This window comes from Sceloporus undulatus, chromosome 2 (assembly GCF_019175285.1).
Source record: "Sceloporus undulatus isolate JIND9_A2432 ecotype Alabama chromosome 2, SceUnd_v1.1, whole genome shotgun sequence".
Lineage (NCBI taxonomy): Eukaryota > Metazoa > Chordata > Lepidosauria > Squamata > Phrynosomatidae > Sceloporus > Sceloporus undulatus.
Genome location: NC_056523.1, coordinates 285,757,799 through 285,785,215, shown reverse-complemented (window position 1 = coordinate 285,785,215; position 27,417 = coordinate 285,757,799). Strand labels below are relative to the sequence as shown.

The window sequence follows — 27,417 nt, the reverse complement described above, 5'->3', positions numbered from 1 at the left end:
CTTTATTTATACTCCGCTTTTCTGTTACAAAAAACAATCAAAGCAGCTTACATTTTTTAAATCCATCCAATATACAGTTAGTGCATATAATACAGATAGTGCATATAATACAGTGTGCTCTTGGCTTACACAGGGGATCCATTCGGGATCCATTCCGGACCCCCCCTCCCCGCGTAAGCCAAATATTGTGTATGCTTGAGCCCCATTCAAGTGAATGGGACTCATGCACACGGCGGTGCCTTGCACCCCGTGCGCTCCTGCGCCGCTCTACACAGCTTTGCATGTAAGCTCAAAGCCACGTATAGTGCGCCCGCGTATAATGCAAGCACACTGTATCTCCATTTCCCCCCTTAAAAAGAATTAATCATATTTAGAATTAAAAATTAATATATTAAAATAAACTATTAGTAACCAAATGATCAAATGGGCAGAGTGGTAACATAATACATGATGTAAGGGAGAGTTCGTTCACGGCTGAGTGATTCTATTCAGGAAAGGCCTGCCGGAAGAGATCCATCTTGACAGGTTTTTTTAAGCTGTCTAAACTAGAGATTTGACGGATCTCCTCCAGCAGGCCATTCCACAATCTGGGACTGGTGGTAGAAAAGGTCCTCTTGGAGGTTGCAGTTAGTCTGGTCTTTATAGGCTGCAATATAGGCTGTGCGGGATGGATTATACAGAAGTAGGCGATCCCTTAAATAGGTTGGGCCCAGGCCATGTAGGGCTTTAAAGGTGATAACCAACACCTTGTACTGTGCCCGGAGACCAATAGGCAGTCAGTGAAGTGATTTCAGGATAGGTGTTACATGGTCACTCCTAGTTTTTCTGGAGACCAACGTGGCTGCCATATTTTGTACTAACTGAAGTTTCCGGACTAAGCACAAGGGTAGCCCCATATAGAGCGCATTGCAGAAATCAAGTCGTGATGTTACCAATGTATGTACTACAGTTTTGAGTTAATAGATTGGAAAGCTTGGCCAAAACTAACAAAATGAACTTCAACTGGGAGAAATGTAAGATACTGTAATTAAACAGAAAAAAGGAAATGCATAGATATAGGATGGGGGACACCTGGGTGTGAAAGGGATCTAGGAGTCCAAGTAGACCACAAGTTGAACATGAGTCAACAGTGTGATGTTGCAGCAAAAAAGACCAATGCTATTTTAGGCTGCATCAGTAGAAATATAGTGTCTGGATCAAGGGAAGTAATAGTGCCACTCTATTCTGCTTTGGTCAGGCTTAATCTGGAATACTGTGTCCAGTTCTGGGCATCAAAATTAAAAAAGGATGTTGGCAAATTGGAGCCTGCCCAAAGGAGGGCCACCAAAATGGTGAAGGACCTGGAAGCCATGCCTTATGAGGAAAGACTTAGGGAGCTGGGTATATTTAGCCTGGAAATGAGATGGTTAAGAGGTGATGTGATAACCCTGTTTAAGTATTTGAAGGAGTGTCACATTGAGGATGGAGCAAGTTTGTTTTCTGCTGCTGCAGACACTAGGACCCGGAACAGTGGATGCAAGCTCCAGGAAAAGAGATTCCACCTCAACATTAGGAGGAACTTCCTGATAGTAAGGGCTGTTTGACAGTGGAACAAACAGCCTCAGAGTGTAGTGGAGTCTCCTTCCTTAGAGGTCTTTAAACAGAGACTGAATGACCATCTGTCGGGGATACTTTGATTGTGAGTTCCTGCATGGCAGGGGGTTGGACTGGATGATCATTGAGGTCTCTTCCAACTCCATGATTCTATGAAGACCTGTGTACATATGAAAGTTTATGTTCATTTTCACAAAAGGCATGTTTTAGTCTTTTTTGATACTATGTGAAGTGTTTTGTTTTGTGTTTTAAAAAAGGGTTAGTGTCTTACATAGACTATGCTAAGCTGTTAACAGCTGTACGACCTGACTCCACCATTATTATTATTATTATTATTATTAAACTTTATTTATATAGCGCTGTAGATTTACACAGCGCTGTACATACAATAAAAAATCTATAAAAATGAAACCTGCCAATGGCATACATTCTACAGGATAATAACAAAATACATATAAACAATAGGTAATAATACAAGATAGCATTAGATGAAATAAGCAAGCAACAAAGTAAAAACATCGAATATCCCATATCAAGCAAATATCAGTCATATAACAATCAGGCAATGCCTGGGAACGCTTCCCTGAATAATATAGTCTTCAACTCCATTTTGAATCTGGTTAGAGAAGTGATGACTCGGGCTCGTGGGAAGGAGGTTCCAAGAGTGAGGGGCAGCTAGCGAGAAGGGCCGAATCTGGGAAGGGGCGGTGGAAATCCCAGGCTGGGACAGCAGACTTTGACTACCAGAATGGAGGTTACGAGTTGGGGTGTAAGGAGAAAGAAGTTCAGATAAATAAGGAGGGGCCAGCCCATACAGGGCCTCTTTGGGCCATTCTGTTTGACCCTAAATGAAAATCAAAATATAATTACATCTGTTGTTTAGTAATGGAGTGACTTATATATTCCTTAAATTGTAACATCTGAATTGGCCATGAATTGTCAGGGACACAAAAAATTGGCACTATCAGTTTGATCAGATCTAAACTGTTGTGTAGAGAAAAATCTGACTTTAAATGAAGCATGGAGTATTCTGACATGCTCATAAGTTTTCTGAGTCGCTCTACACTTAATTTCTGTGAAAGGGAGCATATTTATTGCTACATAGCAGAAACTCTAGGAATGTTTGAGACTGTAAGGTCCAGGGACAGACTACTTCTGCTGTCTCATCTGCACTAGCTAGAACAGCCAATGGTTGGGAGTTACAATCAAACAGTACCTTCAGCTTGCATCATGTTCACAAATACAGCACCTACTTGTCTGGGATTAATCCCTGATGAAATCACTTGTACTTCATATTGGATACAAATAAAATTAACTGTGTTAATCTGTGACAAAGAGAGATGTTTTGAGAAACTGGGCTTATTTTAGAGGTTTATTCCAGACAGACATATTAACAGGTTAGTTGTATTGGTTGGGAGATGGTGAATCCAAACCAGAGTAATCTGAAAACCGAATTCCTACTAGACACGTGCCAAGCAGAGAAGAAGGCAGGAATCAGTTCTGAGTGTGGTGTATTTCTCCAATTTTTTGAAGAACAGAAGGGCTTTGAACTGGTAAATCCAAAGCCTTTCCTACGGGTCATATGAAGCAATATCTTTTTGCTATGACCACCAGTGGATCATTGACATTGGAACAGAAGGGCTGGCAGAGTTTTTTTAATGTTCAGTAAGACTTGGAAGGGCTAACTAATACCTTTTGCCTGTGGACCTCTCTCGCCACAAGGACAAATGACCCAGTCCTTTGTTTGCCTCCCCGGGGGATATTCAAAGGATTGTAGCCTAAAGCCTTTTCTCTGACATAAGATAAAGTTCCATCTCCAACTAAAATCAAACTAAATGGTTTTCAGTGTTCAGATTCCCCATCCCTGGCTATCAAGAGAGTATTTTTTAAACAAGTGGCAGCAAGTATGGCAAGTGTCATACTATTTATAATGGGAAATCCTTTGTAGTATGTAAATAGCATGTCTCTGATTAAAAATGGGTTCTTGACCTTTTCTAGTCAAGTAATTTGGTTTTCCACCCACTTTATTCTAGTTCAGACTCGGATCGTTGAAGCTGCAAAGAGTCTCAAGCCCAGCCGAAGTCATTAGCAAGCTGATCAGCTATTGCCTAGACTGCATTGCAGGACTACATGCTAAAAACAATCACCTGCAACGAGAGAATAAGATACTTCTAAGTGATCTGACTGATCTTCAGGGGAAGTAAGTTCAAAGAAATAGCCTGGATAAAATATTCATAACTTGGCTTTTGTTGTTGTATGTTGTTGTTGAAGCTTGTATGCTGCAAGCTTCATATCATAAAAATGCAGTAGTAACAATGTAATTTCATTATGTCACATCTGATTCTATTTATCTAACTACTGAAATGTGTATGTTGATTTGCACCAGATATATGCATATTTAATATGTTTTATGGGGTAGTATGCCACAAATTTCTTAGGGAACACATGCAAAGAAACTTAGTCAGTATAGGCTCCCCACCCCCCTAGTTGGTTGGAAAGTTTTCAGTGTGCAAAACCATTCCACCAGCATCTTGGTGTTATCTAGACAGTACAGGAGTCAGTGCCTGCTATGGCTGGTGGGCCAGTTTTGGCACTGTTACAGCCCGTGTGAGATGCAACATCATCTCTAGTGGTGACCAGATGCAATATTCCAGGCAATCAAAAATTACATCTGGCAGTCCCACCCCATGGCCTGTTCTAGACTCCAAGATCAAACTGTTTACCCAAAAGGTATTTTTCAACTGGATTTCTGGATTGACGTCCCTGGAGGCATCAAGGGCCACACAGGGTCTCCACAAACCACATATGGCCTGTGGACTGCATAGTTTCCATGACCAAACAATACAGTTAGCCCTCTACATTTGCAGCTTTGATTTTTTTTCTTTAAGTGTTCACAGATTTGATTAATATGTATCTATAAGTTCTTCTCAAGTGACTCTATGGTCAACTTACATGAAAAGCTGCACTAGAAAACCTAGCGAGAGAAGACCTCTCTGAACATTTGTAGGTCCTAATGCAATTCTATGGTCTGCCTCTGACAGAAGTTGACCATAGAGTTACATTGGAGGGCCAGAGATTCCTAGAGAGGTGTTCTCTCAGCAAAAAATATAAGGTTTTTTTTAATTTGTGGTTTTCCAATTTCACAGGGGTCCTGCACCCCTAACCCCAGCAAATGTGGAGGGCCCACTGTACAACAAAACTACATGATAGTCAGTAGACAATTTCCCTTAGATGTTGCTCAAAAGTAAATTTCTTTTCCATGTGTGTTTTGATATTTACCAAGTTGAATATTAAGGTAGTTGAATACATTACCTGAAAATGTTTGTCAGAAATTGAAATAACAGTTTATCAACAGTCAGCCCCATCACATCTAGAACAAAGAGCAGAGGTATAACCAATAAATCAAGAGATAATGTGACAAGGGATAGTAATAGATATAATTTTAACTTTACAGATGTTTAAAACACACTCTTTGTGTTAAGTGGAATAGGTTTTTATCATTTTCTGAGAAGATAAATCTCAACCATCAATAAGGAAGACTCTGTCTAATATTTGTTATGCAGAATCCCTGTATGGCATTTCTCTGTGTGAAATTATTCAACTGCTGATGCTAAGTTAATTGCTTTTAGCAATTATAAAAGATGAATTACATCTGGGTTTTTTTTTACCAGTGCAATCCTATGCAAGTCTACTTAAAAGCAAATCCCATTGAATTAAATAGCATTTACTTGCAGTTATGTGGATTGAAGCTTAAATGGCTATAATTCAAATATTTGCAGGCTGCCTTCTTATTGAATTGAATAATAGATGTATGTTTACCAAATGAAAATGTTCCATGGCTAGCTGATAAGCTGTGCTGACTTATGTGAATCTTGCAGGAACAGTGTAGAAAATCCAAGAATCAACTTCTCCCAGCTTTCTGGCACATTTGTTTAAGTTTGTCTCCTAGTGAACACTGTAGAGATAGTTCCATTCATGTTCATTTCTGTATTTTACTATTTCTGTGCAGACTCCACTGACCCCACCATAACAGTAAAATTTTGATTTATATATGGAAATTTTCTTGGTAGTTAATTAGTTCATATGATCTTGCTTTTAAGAGTTATTGAGCTGATCTATACGGTAATGATACTGACATTTGCATTTAAATTAGATGAATTATTTATCAGGTATTGAGCATATCTATAAAGCATATTAGGGTAGACTAAGTTAATACTTCACACACACACACACACACACACACACATATATACACACACACACACTCTGAATATGTAAAACTGCTAAATCTGTATTTGCTAATATTTTAGTATGGGCTAATGTTCCCTAAAGATTAAAATTAGTTCCAATCAGGTCTTTGTAGTTCAATGTACACAAAAAATCAGTATTTAGAATGTTTTGTAGGCAATGTGTTAAATTCCAAGAATAGATGTCCTCCAGTATAAACTGGAATGACTTCTGCACACAGAAAGCAAAACTACATTCACTGATGGTAAAATGAATGTGAAACAACACATGCAGTGCTAAATAGAAGCCTTGGTGGTGACCTCTTTTTGGGTGACTACAGTTCCACTAGCAGGACCCGGAACAATGGATGCAAGCTACAGGAAACGAGATTCCTCCTCAACATTAGGAGGAATGTCCTGGCAGTAAAGGCTGTTCTACAGTGGAACACACTCCCTCAATGGAGAGTGGTGGAATCTCCCTCCTTGGAGGTCTTTAAGCAGATGCTTGATGGCCATCTGTTGGGGATGATTTGATTGAGAGTTCCTGCATGGCAGGGGGTTGGACTGGATGGCCCTTGTGGTCTCTTCCAACTCTATGATTCTATGATTCTAGCAAGCTGTTAGGCTTCTTTAGACTGGTGACTTCAGTGACTCCAATATGATGTTCTAATATTCAAATAGAAGAGCTTCAGTTTTAAGAACATTTTTATTGTTTGTCTTTTCTCTGAGACTATATGGGACTTTAAGATGCTACTGTTTTTGATGGCTTTAGGTACTGAAGTGCATAATTGCTATGTAAATGCTGTTTCATGTCAGAATGCTAGGGTATTTTTTTAAAATATCTTTATTCAAAACAGTTCAAATATATAAAACTTTCCATACATTAACTACAATCTTCCATATAAATATCACATAATTCATGTAAATTACTCATCTATATATCATATAATCCACAGTTCATCTACAAATTATTTCCTATCCACACTCTCCCTACACCATCTATCACTTCTTCATCTTTATCACTCTTTCTTCTATCACTTCATATTTGAAAATCTGCTACTCTTATATCCTTCTTATACACTTCTCATCTATCATTCTACCTTCTCTTTCAATCTCTCTCCCTTCCTTCCTTCCTTCCTTCCTTCCTTCCTTCTTTCTTACCTTCCTTCACTTACTCAAACCTTCAGTCACTTTCCAACACTTCATTTTACAGTACGCTACTCTGGATGCTTTTTAGCCTTTTTTTCATAAACTATTTTTACAAAATTATCTCACATTTTAAAGATTTCAACATAAAAGGGTTGATAACCTCTTTATAAGACCTCCACAGTCTTTCAACAGTATAGATTATGTGTATCAATGATTAACATCTACATAAGAGAAATCCTAACAAATTCATTTTTCTTGTATTGTAGTATTGTTGTATTGTAGTAGCTGACATTCACACACAATTGGGATTTTTGCGGTTCTTCACATTTTTATTTAAGTTTCTAAAATATTTAGTTTGCTTTAGAGACCTTATTTTTTTATTCAAAAATATTTTTAAAGGTTACAAAAATGTGTTGAAGCTAAAGAAGAATTAGAGACTGATCTATATACAAGGTTTATCCTGGTCCTAAATGAAAAGAAAACAAAGATAAGAAACCTACAGAAATGTTTAAAGGAAGCTGAAGAAACTGTAGTGGAAGACACACAAGCAAGGTACTGTTTATTACTTTCCTTACACTACCAAGAATTGTGCTTAAAGTGGGTCTATTCTCTATCTGACCTCAGTCGAAAACATACTGGAAAAATAGTCCAGTTTGAGACCGCTTTAACTGCCCTGGCTCAGTACTAGGGAATCCTGGGAATTATAATTTTTTGTGGCATCAGAGCTCTCTCACAGAGAAGGCTAAATATCTCACAAAACTAAAGTTCCCAGAATCCCCTAGCACTGAGCCAGGGCAGTTAAAAAGGTCTCAGACTGGATTTTTCTGCAGTGTGTTTTGAAACAGAGAATTCAGAACTTTAATTGGGTCTTCTTAAATTAAAATATTCTGTTAAGATCTAGGAGACAGGCAGCTTTGCAAATGAATTCCATTTAGTAGTAAAGTATGGAGATTGAATGATGGAAGTTGATGGAGCTGTAATCCAACACTATCAGGCTGTGAAAGGGTAATGTAGCCCATGTCAAAGTTTCTTTTTTCCTTTCCTTTCCTTTCCTTTTCTTTTTGCAGTAATTATAGATATGGGCTTTCATTTGTCATAATGAGAAAGCTATAACAACTTCCCAGAAAATGGAAGATTTAGTTTTTAGGGTTCAGGATCCCAAAAAGGGTTGTACCCTTATCTAATATAGAAGACATGATCAGGGGAACTACATCTGTTTCAGTTTTTTTAAAGAGGTATGAAAGTAAAAGAGAAAAGCACATGAGAGAAAATATAAGGAAAACAGATATCAAGTAAAAATAGAAATTGGACTGTATGTTGTAGGTTAGAGCAGAAACTAAGTACCTGCCCACACTGCCCCTGACTGTTTGTTGGCATTAAGTCCACTGTACATGGAAAGTGCCTTTTCTTGATTTTCTGTGATCTTGGTCCCCTGCATCTCCCTGTGTCACTGTCCAACAATCCAATATTACCCACAGACTCTTGGAAATGTTGTGTGAGTACTGAGAAAGTGCTTTCAGGGAAAGAAGGGTAGGAAAAGCATCTTCCATCAGACAAGTATGTCAGTTTGGATCAACATTGTATTTAACTAACTTTTTTAAAAAAATGTAACCATCATAAATGATGAAATTATAAAGCAATGGTCATTAAAAAACCGAGTGGGGCTAAATCTGCCTTTTGTCACATTTGCCTAAAATACTCATCATTCGATAAATGTTGGTCACAGTTTTGTTCCTGTGTATTTTAAGAATCAGGTTGCTAGTGTATCTGTTTATAAATAATTATAAAATATATAATATTGTATAAGTTAAAAATGAATTCATATTGTTATAGGGTTAGTGTGGCTGCACAAGAAAGTAAAGTTGAAAGAGAAGTTTATGAAGGCAGTACTGATGAGGAAAGTGAAAATTTGGCAGAGCCTTCCACATCATCACCAGGTAGGGTAAATCAAATTTTTTAATATTATTACAATCAAGCCCACTTAATAAGAATGCCACATAACAAAGTCACAAACTATCAGGCTTTTCTAATAGCAAATGAATGTGAAAGTATACAATAACAATATCTCTGAAAATGAATATGACTTACTGTTATTTAACTTAAAACATAAATTTGGAGAAATAAAATAATGTAAGTATCCAGATCAATTCTCTCCTGTTTTCAAGATGATGTTTTTATTCATTAGCTTGGTTTATTCAGTATTATTTTTGTGTTTTATATGGTTTGATAGATGAATTTTGTACTGTACTGATTCATTCTTTTGATGTACAGTGGTACCTCGGGATACGAAATACCCAGGTTACGAAATTTTCGGGATACGAAAAAATCCCATAGGGAATTATTGTTTCGGGTTACGAATGTTTTTTCGGGTTATGAAAAAACTTTTGGTGCTTTTTTCGGCTTTTTCGCACGGAATCGCGGCTTTTCCCCATTAGCGCCTATGGCAATTCGGCTTACGAAGGCTTTTCGGGTTACGAAAGCGGCCGCGTTACGAATTAATTTCGTAACCCGAGGCACCACTGTATATTGCTTTCACAGCATTTCATGAATTTCCTGAATTAAATAAATATTATCACAATTTGGGAATGCAAAATAGGTTGCAGCCCTGTGTACACTTACTAGAGAGTAAGGGCTGAAACAGATGGCCCGGAAAGTGCCACTGCCCCAATCCGGCCTAAATAGGAGTGGCAAAGAGCTGCTCCTATTTGAGGCAGATTGAAGCCTCCCCACTGTAGCTTCAGCTGGCTTCCAGCTGACTTGGGGACATGTGGCATCTAAATGCCATGCTTCCAAGTTTACCGGAAGGTGCCCAGCATGTAATTACAGTGCAACTTCCGGGTGACTTGTCGATGTGGCGTCTGTAGAGGCCATGTCCCTAAGCTGGCTTCAAGCTGGCTGCAGCTGCCAGTCTGTTCCAGCCCTAAGTCTCATACAAATTAACAGATGTCACCATTTATTTATTTATTTATTTATTTATTTATTTATTTATTATTTGTTACCTCCATATCAAGCTTTTTTTTTTCTACCTTGGACCAGACCCAGAGTTGCACAGGTTAAATTAGATGGTGTCATTTTTTAGGACTGTATTATTAAACGTTTTTTATGTGTTAGAGATTAAAAAGAGCTAATATAATTGTTACCCCAACTAAAACAGACCCCTTGATTCTGTCGGAATTTGGTAAGACATCACCTAAATTTAAGTCTGATTCAATGAATCTCTTTTAGATGAAAAAAAACAAAACCCTGAATTTAGCTCTATGAATCGAAAAATGTATAGAATGTTACATTATAGAAGTGTGTTTGTTAATTTAACATGCAGATAATCTCTGAAACAAAGCAGTGTTCAAATCAAGTTCTCCTATATCAGGCAAATAAACATCTGAACAATGGAAGCTTCTCATCTGGCCTGCTCAGGAAGTTTTTGCTGTTATCTTTCAGCAGACATAAGCAATTACAGTCCGTACTTGCCTAATGCAGGGGATATCTTCCTGACCCCGCCCCCTCTGCGTAAGGCAAATCGCACGTATACTTATGTCCCATTCATTTGAATGGGGCATGCCTCCATGGTGCGTGCCCCATTCATTGTATTAGGGCTTGCTGTCCACATGGCCTCAGGTCTGCTTATGGCGAGCCTGTGTACGGTGTGGGCACACTATGTTTAAACCCAAGGAAGGTTTTGTATGGAAATGAGCTCTCATTTGCAACCTGGAAAGATTCTGCATGTAATGGATGTCTAGCTTGCAAATTCAGATGTTATTGCATGGAAATGAACTGCTGTAGGTTTCCGTCCAGGAAAGTGTTACAGTATGTTTTACTCATAAGATGTGCATAGGATTTTGCTGTGCTTTGCAAGCTATTGCAGTGGGGCAAATTGCTATGATTTATATCTGGACCTACCCTCATTGCTTTGGCCCTTCCTCTTGCCCTGAATCTGACACACAACAACTGAAGTGCAACTCCTGAGAACTTTCCTTAAAATGATCAAAAAATGTTTCAAACTCCTTTTTCTGTAACATTTTGAACTGTAAATCAAAATCTAAGATATGTGAAATTTCAGCATTTTAGGAATTTGATGAATTATGTTGGTAGATAGCCTACCTGAATCAGAAAATTCAATTTAACACCTGTTTTTCAAAACTGAGTTGATTAAGAACAGGAGTATATCCACCATTACATTTCAAGTTCATGGGAAATTAAATCCATTGTTTCCCCATCAAACAATTATTCCTTCTAACTTCACTGTATTCCCAAATCATTATTTGACTAAGCGCCAAAACAGACAGCCCTGAAGGGGTGGCTCGCCCCTTCTGAAGGCAGATTGAGACTGTGGCAATCACACGCCACGGCCCCAGTCCACCTTGAAGCTTCCCAAAAAAGAAGGGACAAAGAGCTGCTTCTTTTCTGGGCAGCTAAAAGCTGGCTTTTCCCAGCTGCCACAGTCAGAATCAGGCTTTAAGGTGCTCCGATAACATGCGGTGTATAAACGCCGAGCTGCCAGAGCGCCCAGAAGCCAACCTATATATGGGTGGCTGCTCAGCGCTTTTGGGAGTCTTGGGGGATGGGCGTCTGTATGCCAAACTCCCAAGACACCTGGAAGCCAGCTTTTTATGGTCTGTTCTGGAACTTAGACTCATGCATACTATTTGGACTTCCTCAGGATTTGAAGATTATTCCATATCTCTTATATTTTAAACCTACACTGCCATGTAAAGGATATAATATTTGTCATGATACTTTTGATGACTGACTTTAAAAAATAAACAAGCTCTAACTTGGGAGTCTTCAGAATGGAAACTACACATTTCTATACACTAACATGAGTAAAGGTATTCTACTTATTGCTATTAAATAAAAAGACTGAAATTCTAGGATGAAATAGTGACACTTAAACGCCTCTCTAACTGATGGAATTATTTCTAATTTTAAAATAAAGAAGCCCTTCACTTTAACCACTGCACAACTATTATGAAGCTGAATACAGATCACATTGTGCTTGTCATTTTGCCATGCCAGCCCCCCCCCCCCAAAACCAATTTATACAATAAGCCCCAAAGGCTGCTACTAATAGTAGCCTATGTTGACAGGTTCAATTTAGAAAAAAATAATTCGATAAGGGTGACGTTCCACAAGAGTGAGCTGTCTTTCAAATGTCTGTTATATAGCAATATCCATTTGCAGAAAGGTTTTAGAATTAACAGCTTTGCTCTTCTACTATTCTGTCCATCATGTGCAGGCAGATAGAGAACAGACTATTCCATGTTTGCCACAAGGAAGAAATTTACAGCTTCTAAGATAAAGCAATATGGAAACCTGAAATTAATTTTCAATTTAATCTAAGAACAGTATTATTCTGAATACTTTGAAGCCTGGTCATAATTTAACTTAATAATCAAACAGGATAAAAATAGTATTCATATTCCTGCTAGTCTGCCTACTCATATAAACCTCTTGAGCTGTTCTACAAATCTTTAACACCCTTCTTGAAAGTGTACTTGTCATGCGATGCTGAAACAGGGGAAAGTATCCTGTGGAGAGCTTTCCATCATAAAGATGAAAGAGAGCTTCCAGGCTTTTTGGATTGAGTGTTCTTGGGTCTCTGCACAAATATAGATGCTATGGTTTTTTGTTAAAAGGAATTATTACTATAAACTGATACAGTATTAAATTCTCATCTGATCAATTTCATCACTTAGGCATTGCATCAATTTAATATGCTTAAGTCTTACCCTCTAAAACTGAATTTCACATACTTCAGTACCATATTGGCAGAAACAGTTTCTTTAACAAAAGAAAGCTTGTTTATTTTTTGTATTTTGGGCAGCTTCAAGGTGGATTGGGGCCATGGCGCGTGATTGCCACAGTTCCAATGCTCCTTCAGAAGGGGCGGCTTGAAGCTGCCCCTTCAAGTGTGTTCTACAGAATCCAGTTCTGTCGAAACCAGTAGGAATTATGCCTATGAACTAAAAATTATCCATATTTGCACATGAAGGCAGGAATTCTCTGTTGTCAGGTTAGAGATCATAGGTCAGGGGCAACCTGTGTATTTACTGGCAGAGCTCTCTTTCCATTCTGAGGAGCAGTAAAATCCAGAGAAGATTCAACACTGCTCTTGCTATCCAGTGTTGCCTATCAACTGTTGGAGCAGATGTGCTTATGGAATTGATTCCATCTATCTTCTGCAGCCCACTATACAGCCAAACTGATACTTTGGAAAGCTGAGAGGAGGAGACAGACCTGATTTAGCAACACAGTTGGGAAGTGTAGTGTGAGGAATCAAAGTCCATTTGTATGAGTTTAGTGCTTCAGATTATCACCATTGTGTTTAGAAACAAGATTTTAGTAAATAATCTGTAATCCAAATGTATAATCATTGAAGTACAGTCCATTTGAATTATGGTTCAGTTCTGCACAGCAAGTAGGAGAAATACGTTAGTCCTTCTTCCTCAAACCAGTAATGGCACATTCACCTAAGGTAGTGTCTGCAGTTTCCAAGAAGCAGGAATATCCATTCACCCCAGTCCACCCTAAGGGCCAGTATGTATCTATTTATTGGTTGATTTATTCATTTTGTATCATTTCTGTCAGCACAAATTAAAACAAAGTACAGCTTAAAAAACTGTTAATACAAAAGTCATAGACACACAAACACACACAAACAATTCTGTTTAAAAACAAGTTAAAACAGTTTTAAAAGCATATTGAAAAATAATAAAATTATACATGTGCAATATATCTGAGTATACTAATAGATCAGTGTTTTGTTTATAGTCACATTTCTATTTAGACTTTTTTGATTATGTGGCTTTATGAAAAAGGAATGTGAATTATAATTACAACAGTAATTATCAAAGAAAACTACATCAGCCTTGAAGTCAGATTTGCTTATATTTGGAATCCTTACAGGTTAGAAGAAAGTGGGCTGATTTAAAAGCATCTCTCTGTTTAGTCCAAGCATACGTTCCCATTCTAGAATCATTTTTTTTCTTTTGTATGATTTTTAACACCTTTGCCTGACGAAGAAGTGAGTGGAGCTTTGAAAGCTTGCATAATGTATTTTGTGATTTTTAGTTGGGCCAATGAAGGTATCAATGTTTTGAAGATTTTAGAATTTGCTGTATTTTGCTGTACTGTATGAACAACATGACTTCTCATTAATATGTCTCTAGAGTCAAGCTCTGAAAAATCTATTTGTAAAAGCTTGTAGCAGAAATGAGCTTTTATGCAGTGCTAGTGATTGGATGATCCTTATGGTGACATTAGGAGAAACCCCATCCCCATATGTACAATATCTCAGAAAAACAAACAATTCCTTTTATTAACAAGGTAATGACTAAATGGATAGATAACATATATGCCATGCTTCTATTTTTTAAAAAATCAAAAAGCAGACTGCTTGCCTGAATAATTAGGAGAAGGTCAGAACTGGAGTCTGAGGGGCTGAACAGACCTCCCCTAAAGGGGCTGACCAGACTGTTCCATGCCGCCAAATTCCTTGCTGGATTGGGGCTGTAGCAACTGCACTCCACAGCCCTAATCTGGCCTTTCTGTGGCGCAAAAATAAGCTGCAAAAATTGGCTCCTTTTCACACCCTAGCGGTGGTGGCAGCTTTTCGGCTCTCCTTTGGGGCAGCACATTTAAATGCTATGCCAACGGAGCGCTGTGATAACCCCTGCCATGCAGTTGGGTGTGTGCCATGACGCTGATGTGGGGGCGGTGTGGGGCGGCCGGCATCCATACGACACACCCCCATGCCATTCTCACACTGGCGTATAATGCCGGTCTGTACAGGAACTGAGTCAGCATTCACTGCTGACACCAGCATTCTGGCATCCAACCTTGTGGAATCTAATGTGGTTGGAAAATTGGAGAGAGCCACATTCATACTAGGACTGAGGTAGAATATATGAACTGTATTTTTATAATATATGCATTATCATTCATTGATTCTAGATTCTTTATTGTGTTGTTAGTGGATCCTTCTCTTTTCTTAATATTGGTTCTATTCTAATGTAATTTTCTTGCATTTCCTCTTTTGTTCCTTCTTTCTCTTCTTTATAAACTGGGGAAAAATCTTTCTCTTTTACTTGAGGACTTTTGCCTCTTTTCTCTCTTTCTTGATTTATCCAATCTACCTGCCAGGCAGCAGTTTTCAACACCACTATATCCTTGTTGTCTATCTCAGTTCTGGGTATTCATATGGGAAGTATGGATACTGGGAATACTCATCTTATACTTCTGTTTCCTATTCTGATTGCTATGTACATAAGTATAATTATGTATGAGTTTCCATGATCTTACCTATCTTTGCATTTATACCATTCCCAATACCATTCTCCAAGATGATGTAGTTGACCCTGATCTCTCTGATCTTGCTGACAGCAATCTCTGTACGTTGCATTCTGGTTCAAACTTTTGCCTCATATTCTCCACCACCACCCACATCAAGAAAGACTGCACTGCTGCAAATTACCTACACTACACTCAACCGCTTCTATTAATTTACTGCAACAGTTTATTCTCCTTTAGTTCTGTGCCGCCTTCTGGTTTCAGCAACTCCACTGGTTTCTATTACTGTTACCAATGGATCCAGCCTTCATATGTTCTTGGTTCCATCCTCAGTACCATATCCTCCTCAGATGCTGCATGGTTGTTTCAAATGTCTCTTCTAATGAAGAACAGAATTTGGACTCTTTTCCATCTTCTTCACTGCTAGCTTCATCTCCAAACCCAGTTGCAGAGGACTCCAGTGTTTCACAACATGAAGACTTGAAAATCCTGCTGATCTTATTCTGAAATGGGATAAGTCTTGATAGTACAACTCCACCATCACCTCTTTCTGACCCCAGTTTTCCAGAAGATAGATTCTGCAGGCTCTATATCTGTAATGATTCCTCTTTTACATATATTTTTGATTTGTTGTGGAGCTCAGAACTGTACGCAGTATTCCAGGTGAGGCCTGACCACTCTATTCTGCTTTGGTGATGCCCCACCTGGAATACTGCGTACAGTTCTGGGCTCCACAATTCAAAAGGGACATGAACAAACTGGAGAGTGTACATGTTTAGAAACATTTGGTCAACACTTCTGTTCATCTGCAACCCTTGCAATATGTGTTGCCAACATGCAGGCTTGTGTGTCTTCTATCAACATTTTCTCTGGAAAAAAAGTATTTTGTTTTTTATTTCCTACTACCAGATGAATAAAACAGTACTGTAATGTAATTTAAACAAAAAGCACTTGTGGGACAGTAGATAAAATCAACACAACACGTGGCAGGCTGTACTTCAAAAGTTAACTCTAGGCTATTGCTCTCTATCATTATACATAGCTATGCTCTGTCTGTGTGGCAGAAGATACAAGACAGAAGCCTTCTCACTCTATATCCTTTTCCTGTCTTGAGCTTCCAGACTACATCACAATTACAATACCTGGAGAAACATCACCAATGGCACCTGTGTGTTAATTAGTGTACATCCGGGTTATGCTGTCAAATTCTACTCTTGTCTGCCTTCAAGCATTTTTTGTTCTATCGCTTTTCTGAGTTTTGGGAGATTAGGTTTCTGCTTTGCTAGGAAAGGATGCTGTCAAAAGATTACTACCCTGATGCAAGCACACTGGAAGTTTTTCACTTTACATCATGGTGCCAAAGTGAGAAGGGCGTCTATATCTCATCCTGTATCCTTGGGGGAAAGATCAATAATAACATCCTGTTCTGGAAATTCAAGATGTTCATTCTCCAATCTATTTTTTTTCTTGACTGAGGAGATTGGTTTGCCTCAATAGATCTTAATTTTACTTAACTTTTAGATTTTTAATTGGTGCTTAGCTTTTAAATGTAGTTGTTTTCATTCTCAGTTTACTGATCTCAGTTACCTTGAGTGCCATTCATTTATGAAAAAAAGTGAGATATAACAGTAAACAATAAAGAATCAGTTATTAACTTTCATGTATTAAACTACCCTAGGTTGCATCCTCACTGCAGAATTAATCCAGTTAAACACCGTGTTAACTGCCGTGGCTTAACACGATGGAATTCTGGGATTTGTAGATTTGTGAGATATTTAGCCTTCTCTGTTAGAGAGTTCTGCCACCACAACAAACTACAAATCCCAGAATTCCATAGCATTGAACCATGGCAGTTAAAATGTTCTCAGACTGGATCATTTCTGTAGTGAGGATGCAGCCCTAATCTCTTTCATCAGGGTTCTTTGAATTCTACTGTTAATAATGTATAGAAATCCCATGTTCTTATATAGACACAGTTGGGAAGAGCATGTTCTACCTGAGCAGTACTTCAAAAGATATATCTTTTGGAGAATACTGGAGTGAAAGAAGAAGACTTAAGTTATATTCTAAAGTATTCACATTGTAGCAAAAGGAATGGGCTCCACTGCTGTATAAATATCCATGCATTGGTGTTTCAAAGTCTTTTGCAAAAAAGAAAAGAAATCTTCATGCTGAATGAAATTAGCAAAAACGTAATAGGCTTTTCAGGGAAAGAAACAAAGGCTTCTTAGCACATTACATAGGAAATTGCTTTCACATTAATTCTTAAAGCTATAAATAATGTTGAGGCAATGTCAGTACTGTGACATTTGTTTTTAAGTAGATTTGAAACAGACACAATGTGTGCATAACTAAATTTGGAATGATCTTTGTAAATCATTTTACTTTCTCATATGTTCAAAACAAAATAAAAAGTCATGTTTACAGGTCTCAGCTGTTTATAGCTCTTACCTGACTATGCTTTCTTTGGCAATCCATAGCAGTTCTGGGAATCAGTTTTATTTTGTTTGTTTATGCTGCTACTCAGACTAGGCTGTTAGAGTTAACTTATGGCAAAATGATCCTCAGATGTCTGATCTGCAATGAGTAATTTATTCTACTTTTTGTAATTCTTTTTTCATAACATCTAGTGTTGCTGTTTGGTCGAAATTACTTTTAAAAGGTGTCCATTCATTACCTGATGAATATCTGGTGCTTATTTATAAATTGCTTTGATTGCATTTTCAGCAGTCAGAAAGACATGGTTTTTTTAGGTTTTTCATTTTAAAATCTAAATGTACTATATGTAAACTCTTTTGTACTCAACAAAGTAAGCCTCTCATTAATCTAGAAACAGCTGAACTGGAACAGTCCATCAACAGTAGGTTGAACGGAGACAATGGTTTCATGGTACCCTACACATATTATAACATTACTTAACACCCCATCTTCATGAGGACAGTCTTGGCTAGTTGCTCAGATCTCCTTTGTGGTTCCCAGCCAGCATAACACTACATTCCAAAACTCCCTCCACCATTCATATGGCCATCCACCCACCCTTATCTTAAGCAACATCTTTCCTTGTGCCTTTGTCCCTCAATGACCATAATTAAAACTGAACTTGTTCCATCATCACTATACCCACAGGCTTTGTATTGATATGGCTATTCATATGAAACTCAAGCTGTCATACTTTGGCCACATCATGAGAAAGAATGACACATAGGAAAAGACAGTAATGCTAGGAAAGGTTGTGGATAATAGAAAGAGAGGAAGCCTGCACATTAGATGGATAGAGTCTATTAGGGCAGTCACAGGCATTTATCTACAAGACTTTAGCATAGCAATGGAGAACAGGGAGTCTTGGAGATGTCCATAGTGGTGTCTTCGGATGAGTCAAGGTTGACTTGAGGTTGTCCCAAATACAACAAAAAATTCATCTGGAACAATGTGTTGTACAGAAGAGTAAAAACACACAAATTTGCAATGACAGCATTTTAATTTTAGTTGATTATTCTGCCTCTTCAGCTATTTTTTGGGCCCGTTACAGACGGGCCTTTAAGTACGGACTCAGTCCGTACTAGGGTTAAAAAGTGGCGTCACTTCCGGACGCCCCTAACCTAGTACGGACTGAGTCCGTACAATGGCGGCACCCCTTACACCTGGGGGGGGAACGCCATGACAACGTCACAACTGCGCCACCTCTATAACGGGGCGGCGCAGACGGACGTCGTCGCTCCGCGCCAGGGCGCTTAGTGCGCCCTTTCCACAGCGAAGGAGCTCCATTTCGGAGCTCCTTCCTGTTTGCGTCGCTGGCGCAGCCTTTAGATGGCTGCGCGCAGCCGACACAAGGGAGAAAGGGGCCAAGCGGCCCCTTTCTCCTTCTCCCCGCCGCCGCAGGGCGTCCTTGGGGCTTGAAGCCCCAAGGACACCCTTTCCAGCTTGCGGGGAAGCGGCTTTTGCCGCTTCCCCGCAGCCTGGAAAGCGGCGGATCGGGGCTCGGAGGCTGCGGTCTGCCAGCTGAGCCCCGATACACTGTAACGCGCCATGTTGACATTCTAGGAATGAAAAAGAAATCCACAGGTGTATGTGGAGGTACAGGAAACTTCAGTTTTCCTTTTTTCATTTCCTACTGCTTTTTCCACCTTATTCATATAAGCCTTAAAGACTTGTCACAAATTTCTGTCTGAAAGATGAGAATAAGTAGATTCTTAAAGTGACTTGATCAGGCCAAATCAAACCTAGCAGTTACAAAATATGGATATGAGTTGTTTTTCTTGATCTCGTTTATAGGCCTATAAAAGTGTTATTTTTTGAAACTAAAAAAATGCAATTTACCTTTGATTTTCTTTTTTGCTCCCCTAAGTCAGGTGATAGTACATAAAAGGAGGTTGGGAAAATAATTCAAGAGAGAATGCTTGTCAATATCATCCTTGAATTGTGGTGCCAAGAACAGTACACATTATTCCAGATGAGTACTGACCAAAGGAGAATAGAATGGCACTATTACTGCCTCAGTCTAGACCAGCCATACCCAAGGTGTGCTCACCAATGGTTATTCTTCATCCTGGAGAGAAGTGACTAACATGGGGACCACAGATGTTTTGGACTTCAATTCCCAGAAGTCCCAGTCAGTATGCTCATTGTTCAGGAACTCTAGGACTTGAAGTCTCAAAAATCTAGAGGACCAAAGGCACTATACTCCTATTGATGCAGCTGCTAACTCATGTTTAGCGTGTGGTCTACTAAGATTCGTATATCCCTTTCAGATGTATTGTTGTCAAGCCAGGTGTCATCCATCCTATACCTGTGCATTCAGTGGCATCACTAGAATTGGGATCACATGGTGCAGTAACTCAAGGTATCCTTTCCCCCCATTGACCTCCTCCGATACCACACCATACAGAAACCTTAGTAATGTTTTTTGTACTAATGTTACGCATAAATTGTAATTCCCAGGTATCACTGAATGTAATGGCAAGGGTTGTGACATAAACAACTAGAAAAATTAAAATTATAGTTTTAAATTACAATATCATAAACCAAGCCGAAATGTATTTACATGTGCATAGTTTCATGTGGTTAAAGTGAAAAAAATGGTAAGATGTGGTGGTTTTAAAGAAAATTTTAAAAATAATTCAATAATTAACTTTTATTTAAAAAACAAAACAAAACACTGAGGCCTATTCTTTCTCTTCCTACTCAGTTTCACCCCACTCACACCATTCCATCTGATGGGCTCCAGTGTCTTAAAGGGACACAGGCAAATATAACAGCCTATTCTGCCAAAAGGCTGATATTTGGGGAGCGGACCCATTGTTCTGTGTCCTAGTGTCTCGTGCAGCAGAAAACAAGCCTGCTCCTTCTTCAGTATGACCTGCTTTCAGATACTTAAACATGATTATCAACCACTCCCAGCATTCCCCTAGTGAAGACCTTATGTGCATTTATTGTTTTCATCCTTCTGGGGATTAGCTACCCTTCTAAATTTGGTGTCATCTGCAAATTTGACAAGCCTGTTTTCTGTTTCATCATGCAAGTTATTTATAAATATGTTGAATAGCACTGGGCCTAAGACAGAACCTTGTGGTCCCTCCACTTGTCACTTCTTTCCCGGATGAAGAGGAGCCATTGGTGAGCATCACTTGAGTACGGCTGGTCAACCAATTACAAATCCATCTCTCATTGTCTTCTCCACATTTTACTAGTTTATTTGAAAACCATAGTTTTCAAAATGTACACAGGTTTTAGGATTTACCCTATGCAAAATTCAGATGTTGTATTGCTTAGAAAACAACATTTTCTACACTGGAAACAACATTTTCTTTATAGAAAGTAATACATCCATGCAAACGTATTATTTTGCTTTTTATGCAAAACAACCATATTCAAATTTTACACAGAATCAATTCCCAATTATAGGATTTCTAGTGCAGAAAACAGTATTTTCTGAGCAGGCAATAATATTTCTGTGTAGAAATATTTAAAATATATCAGCATGTTTAAAAGAGGCTATATTTGAATCCAATGAACTTGCCCCTAGGTTAGTAAATATGCATAGGCTTACCTTTATTCACTAGAAAGTTCTATCTTGTCATTTCACCAAGGCTACCTTTCAAGACAATTTACCAGTTTAGTTTAAATTAGGATAAAATACCAAAACCAAATCAATTAATATAAAGCTATGGAAAAGTAAGGCAACCCAAGTAAGCAGAAAGTAAAACTATATTCCTATTAATTGCTGTTAAAGGTTGGGCCTTGGCTATTATCTAAGGCACAAGACACACCACCTAAAAGCAGTGTGCATGTGCCAAAATTAGGGTTCCAAAGCAGGCAGCAACTGCACGCTCTGGAACCCTAATCCGTACGGGTGTTGTCATTATGGCAGCATCCTCTCCACATGGGAGATGATGATGACGAGAACCAGGTTCTTTTTACTGCAGAGGGACACTGTACAGTTTGGCGGCTGCGGCATCCTTCCGCAGTTAAAACGGGTGAGTGCAGACTGGCCCCTAAGGGAGAACTATGGTAGCCCTCAATGAAATATACTTGGGAGCAATTTTCATCATCATAAATATAAATATAAACATAAATATTATAAAGTAGAGCAATAATATTTGTTATACATTTTGTGGAATCTACCCACCAGGTAGGATTGAGCCATGTAAACACAGTATTCCAATTAGCAGAAAGAGTTATAATCTTAATAAAAATGTTGACTTCATAAATAAAAAAAACTATTAGGTAAATGTTAAATTTTGACCAGTAAGACCATATTTCAAGAAAACTGTTGCAAATAATTGGGGGGAGGGATTAACAAGCAGGTAAGAAGTTTCAGATAACATAATTTTAATTCCTCAGCTTTCACCAGCTTTGTAATAGAGCTTTTACCTGCAATCCATGTCACAGAGGTTTCAAAGTATATTATAAAGCTTTCATTGTTGTATTGTAAAACCAGACCCTAACTCCTTTCATAGTCAAAACATTTTTATAGCTCCCATCATTACATTTTTTTTGTGAAGCCCTAATTTGTGGTTTCATTTTATATCTTAAATATTCCAATTTAACAAGATGACAGCTTGTGTCACTGTTGTTCATATTTTTGGTTAAATACATGTTTTCCATAAAGCTTTAGAGTAAGTATTTAGTTTAATGAATAAAATGTAATAGATTAAGTATTAGCTAGTATTCGCTAACCATCTGATATGTAGTCTTCTTCTCTTTTTACTGTCTCCTTTCCTACCATCATTGTCTTTTCTAATCAATCATTTTTCCTCATGATGTGGGTAAAATATGACAGCCTCAATTTAGTCATCTGGACTTCCAGAAAGAGCTCTGACTTGATCTGTTCAAGAACCCATTTGTTTCTATCCTTGACTGTCCATGGTACTCTCAGTACTTTTCTCTAGCACTATGTCTCAAATGAGTTTATTTTCTTCTTCTCAGCTTTTTTCACTGTTCAGCTCTCACATCTATACATGGTGATGGGGAATACAGTGGCCTGGACTATCATCACTTTAGTGTTCAGAATTATGTCTTTACACTTTAGGATCTTCTCCAATTCTTTCATAGCTGCCCTTCCCAAGCCTAGTCTTCTTTTGATTTCTTGACTGCAATCTTCATTACGATCAACATTTGAACTAATATATGGGGACTCTGACTATTTCAATTTTCTTGTTTTCTAGGATGAATTCCTGTAGACCTTCTGTGGTTGTTATAGGGGGATTTGGAGATATCTCATCCACATGGTCACCATGAGTCAAAGTCAACTCGAGGGCAGTCAACAACATTTAGCTATTAACATATGCACTCTGTGAAATGTTTAAAATTTAATGCTCAGACATTACATTTAAACATTCTACATTATCCATATGATCTAGAAAATGTGTTATCTAGAAAAAGTGGCTTTGATTCAAAATTTCCCTTTGGTACTCAGCTAATTAAAGAACTTCAAGAACTTTAGCTTGATTCAGCATTCCATTTATAGCTAAACATATGAGATTGTAGTAGGATAACACTGAGTAACTCAGATTCCCCAAATGGAACATGTAACATACCTCCTGTTTGGACCTAAATACCCTAAAGGCACCAGATCACATATGATTATGGAAGGTAAGCAGATCCAGCCCTAGTTAGTACTTGGATGGGGAACAAACAATGAATACCAGGTGCTGAAATCTATGTATTAGAGAAAGGAACTGGCAAAAACACCTCTGAGTGTTCCTTGTCTAAAAAAACTCTATGAAAAATTCATGTGGATTTCATAGTTTGACAGGTGACTTAAAGGCACACAGATACAAAATGTAGTGCCTCCTCTTGATATCTGCATGTGAAAAGCTAGATCTCAAGTGACATACATAATCTTTCATGTAAGCCACAATGCTCTGCATGTTTACTTTGTTATCTGAACTTTTGAAGAGGATTTCCTTCTTTTGATCCAGCCCAATGGCAAAATAATATACTTGTACTTACTATAATACTTTATCCTTATGTCATTGCAGAGTAGGGCTAAAATTTGATTGGACTTCCTCTATGAAGGTGACAGAATTTTCTCTTGCCCCTTTTGTATACCGTATAGAGACCTTTTGGTCAAGGAGCATATCTTAAAGCTGCATAGCTGAACAGAAAGCGCTTGTGGCTTAGCATGTACAGGAAAATAATTTTGTACTTCCAAAGCACTTAAAAGCACATCCAGATCTGCACTCTGCAACTCATTCTGTGGTTTGCCAGTGCTTAATACTTCCATCTTCTTCCCTGATTGTATCTGATTCATCTCTCTGATCTCTATTACATGGTTTTAGTCAAACCATTCACTCTTAACTCACTGTTCATCTTCAGAATGGAAAGTCTGTGTGTGGTTGGTTCATTTTTTTATCCCAGTCATCCTCATAGTGGCTCTGCTTTTTATGTAGGAAGCTACCAAAAATATAACATAAAACATACTTAAAATCACAATGTGGACATATAAAATTATCTATATCTATATATCAAATAGATTTTTAAACAAACCAACAGTACAATACAAAGAAACAGAAGAAAAAACAGAATGACATCCTTGTCAAAGTTGCTGGGATGGTATATGCAAAGTAGCCTGAAAACCTGTCCCCAAAATATATGCCAACGTTGTTATTATTCAGATCTTGGTGCACTTCTCTGCACAGCCTCTTCTTGTCTTCTGAGCATTCTTTTCACTTGTTTCTCCATCTCACTTCTTTTTCACTAAAGGAATTGGCCACTGTAGCTGATTGTAGCTATCTCACAGTCATAGCACTAAAATTAACACTGAATAAATTAATATACTTATCCAAGTGGAATCTGAGATCTTTCCCTTATACACAAAACAAGGCAGTTTCCTGAAAGGTAAACTTTTAAGGAAGCATGGAAAGGCAATGATTTCACAACATAAAACAATTTTTAGTTGGGTTTTTTTTAAAACCGGTAAATAATTTTTTACTTAATTTCTTTTCTTGAATTTGTATTACTCATTTAAAGACATATTATAGAGTATGGCTACTATTGGCTATAAACAGTGGTGTTGCTGAGGTTGCTATCACCTAGTGGGGAGGCAAACTGCCTTGCCCTCCCCCCCTGACCTGCCTCCTTCCCTCCCAGACTGTTGCTGAAGGGTGCACTGCTGTGTCCTCTGGAGCATCCATTCAGGATCTGGCATAGCTGCTCTTTGAGCAGCCACCAAACTCTGAAGGCATCCCCTCGGAAACACTTTCTGTGTTTTATGGTCCATAAAGGCATGTGCCCCTGAAGCCACCACTACTGAGGGGCAGCACTGTGGTCTGTGGAGGGCCCATTTAGAGTCCAGTGTGGCTGCTGGGTGAGTGGGAAAGGGAGGCAAAGGGAAGGCAATAGCTATGGCAGTTCCTTCATGTGTACCACCTCACTGGGTGACACCTTCATCTGGGGAGTCACCCAGTGCAGTCTGCAAACCCCCTGCACCCTCCTAGTGTCATAGTATATTTTCCAATTAGCATATCTTGCTCAATAGTATATGCTTCTCTGAATTAAGATCGTCTGGAACATATTTTGAGAGAAAATTTAGCTTGGCTGACTAACAGTTCTATCACACATGTTAATCAACATTTTAAAAATGGAAAATATAGGTGTTGATCCAAAGAACTGCAGACAGCATTCTGCACAAAAATACAGGTTTTATTTTGGGGGGGGGGCTTCTAATTTCCTGCTCCTGCTTCTTGTGGGAGGGGGATTGGTGGAAATCATGCTTATACCCTTGAGGGTAGGAAGGGACTGTTTGGATCCATGCCATTGTTGAGTGGTTAAGAAGTATAAAACTTACAGCATCTTTAAAAACTCTGATTTGTCAAGTCTTTGATACTCAGACCTTTGCAAAATTTGATAAGGCAGTGAATGAGTATTATTCATGTTCCACAGTAGCAATGGGGGATATTTGATTTATTTGAGTCATCTGTCTGGGATGCATAAGATAACTACACCATTTGTTTGGTTTTTATGGATCTGTTTCAAACATGGGAATACCCATATGTTTAAGGCAATCATTTTTTCAGCTTAGTGCTGAAAAATGCTAGTGCAGATTGCCTTCAGACTAAATAATACATCTAAGGTTGAGCCAGATTAATATGTAATGCTAGAAAAATAATTTTTAGAAACAGTTGTTTTCATAATAATAAATATATCTATTGAAGTTATAAGAATCCTTCACCTATTTTATAAAAGTTTTTAGCTTCTTGTGTAAAGTTCCCAATTAGGTTGTTTTCTTTTTTCTTTTTTTTTCTGTAATTTAAATTATTTTTATTACACAGTACATAATGCAAATTGTACAATCCACATTTCATAATATGCTTTTCTCCCCGCTCCCAAAAACAGCATTTGAGGGAAATACATTCCAATCAAGTTAACAATCATTATCAGAGATGTGGAAAATATCATTAATTATATTTTTTATTTCTTCATACCCCATTTTACCTTCCACTTTCTTAATCACAATTCCCATTTATCTTTCCATGATTCCTTATTGCTTTCCCCAATATATTTAAGTCTTCTTTCCCTAAGGAAATAAAATAATATGTATTCTTTTATACATTTAAACAAATAAGACTTATTCCAGTTCAATTTCTGTTTCGATCAAAAAGCAATCACTGCATGGGCAGCTTTTAGAAATTGTTTTATTACATATTTTTGATTACTATTCAATCTTAATTCCCCTAAATTGAGAGTTAAACAATTTTCTTTGTTTAATTGTATCTCTATTCCTATTATTATATTTATCTGTTTCTTAATCTCTGTCCAAAATTCTTGATTCTGCCCTAATTCCAATTAGGTTATTTTCAATAGGTTGTTCTTTGGCAAACTTAATTAAGTGGAAATTCATGTCTTTATATGTGAGGACTTGAGTCTGATAGAACAAAAACAGCAACACGTAAAGTAGTAATCCAAAATTTATATATTTTGCCTTGAGTCACTTTGAGATGTATATGTCCTAATTTGGAATGTAATTATGCTTTCTGTCCTTGAAATCTAGAATTAATCTTTATATACGAATACAAATATGGAGCCAATTGAGTGGTCCAATTCATTAAGTAGTAAAGGGGAAAAAGCTAACCTGCTCAAAGATTTGCACCAAGGGAGGAATAAAAATGACATTATCCATTATGCAGCTGCTTTGCTTTGCAAAACAAGGCAGGCAAATCTGGAAAATGAATTTCCTGTTTTCCCTTGCAAACTTTGATCTCTTCAAGTTGTAGCCTCTGTTCTTTGACATGGTTGAAGAAAAAGTAGATCCAATAAAGAATTTAAGCAAGTGAGTAGAGCTACCATTAGCAGAGTAAGAGGGTGTTCTCACTTAAGATTTGAAACGAATTAAAATACGTTTTTAATTGATCCGATTCAAAATAACCCTGGTCTTATCCCGCGTTCCAAATCGCTTTTATTCTTCGTTCCCATCTGGTTTTTTAAATCAAAGTTTTTACCTGCAAGCGTTCCTACTTGGCATGAATTCGGTGTTTAAATAAATCGATTCTTCTCCTCCATACCTTATTTGGAGCTGTCAATCAATAGTACGTCAGAATGACGTAACGTTAATCCAGAATATTTGGAAGCGATTTATCTTTTGGCATCGTTTCCATTTCATTGACAGCCAGGGAGAATCCCTTCAGAGAGCCCAGAGATCAATGGGAGATGCTTCTGGCAAAGC

General features: G+C 38.0%; 2 protein-coding genes across 8 annotated transcripts in view; one reads left to right on the top strand and one right to left on the bottom strand.

Annotated features, from left to right (window-relative positions):
* Positions 1-27,417, bottom strand: part of TMEM167A (transmembrane protein 167A) — a 257,207-nt gene that overhangs the window by 65,967 nt on the left and 163,823 nt on the right. The window lies entirely within an intron of this gene.
* The window catches only part of XRCC4 (X-ray repair cross complementing 4), a 132,370-nt gene that overhangs the window by 39,021 nt on the left and 65,932 nt on the right, over positions 1-27,417 (top strand). For all 7 annotated transcript variants that reach the window (XR_006102086.1, XM_042450922.1, XM_042450920.1 and 4 more), the window contains 3 exons: positions 3,627-3,793; positions 7,368-7,520; positions 8,802-8,905. Coding sequence is in view for 6 of the 7 variants with exons in the window: in XM_042450922.1 (XP_042306856.1) it covers positions 3,627-3,793; positions 7,368-7,520; positions 8,802-8,905 (424 nt within the window). In the remaining variant the exon portion in view is untranslated. The remainder of the gene's footprint in view (positions 1-3,626; positions 3,794-7,367; positions 7,521-8,801; positions 8,906-27,417) is intronic.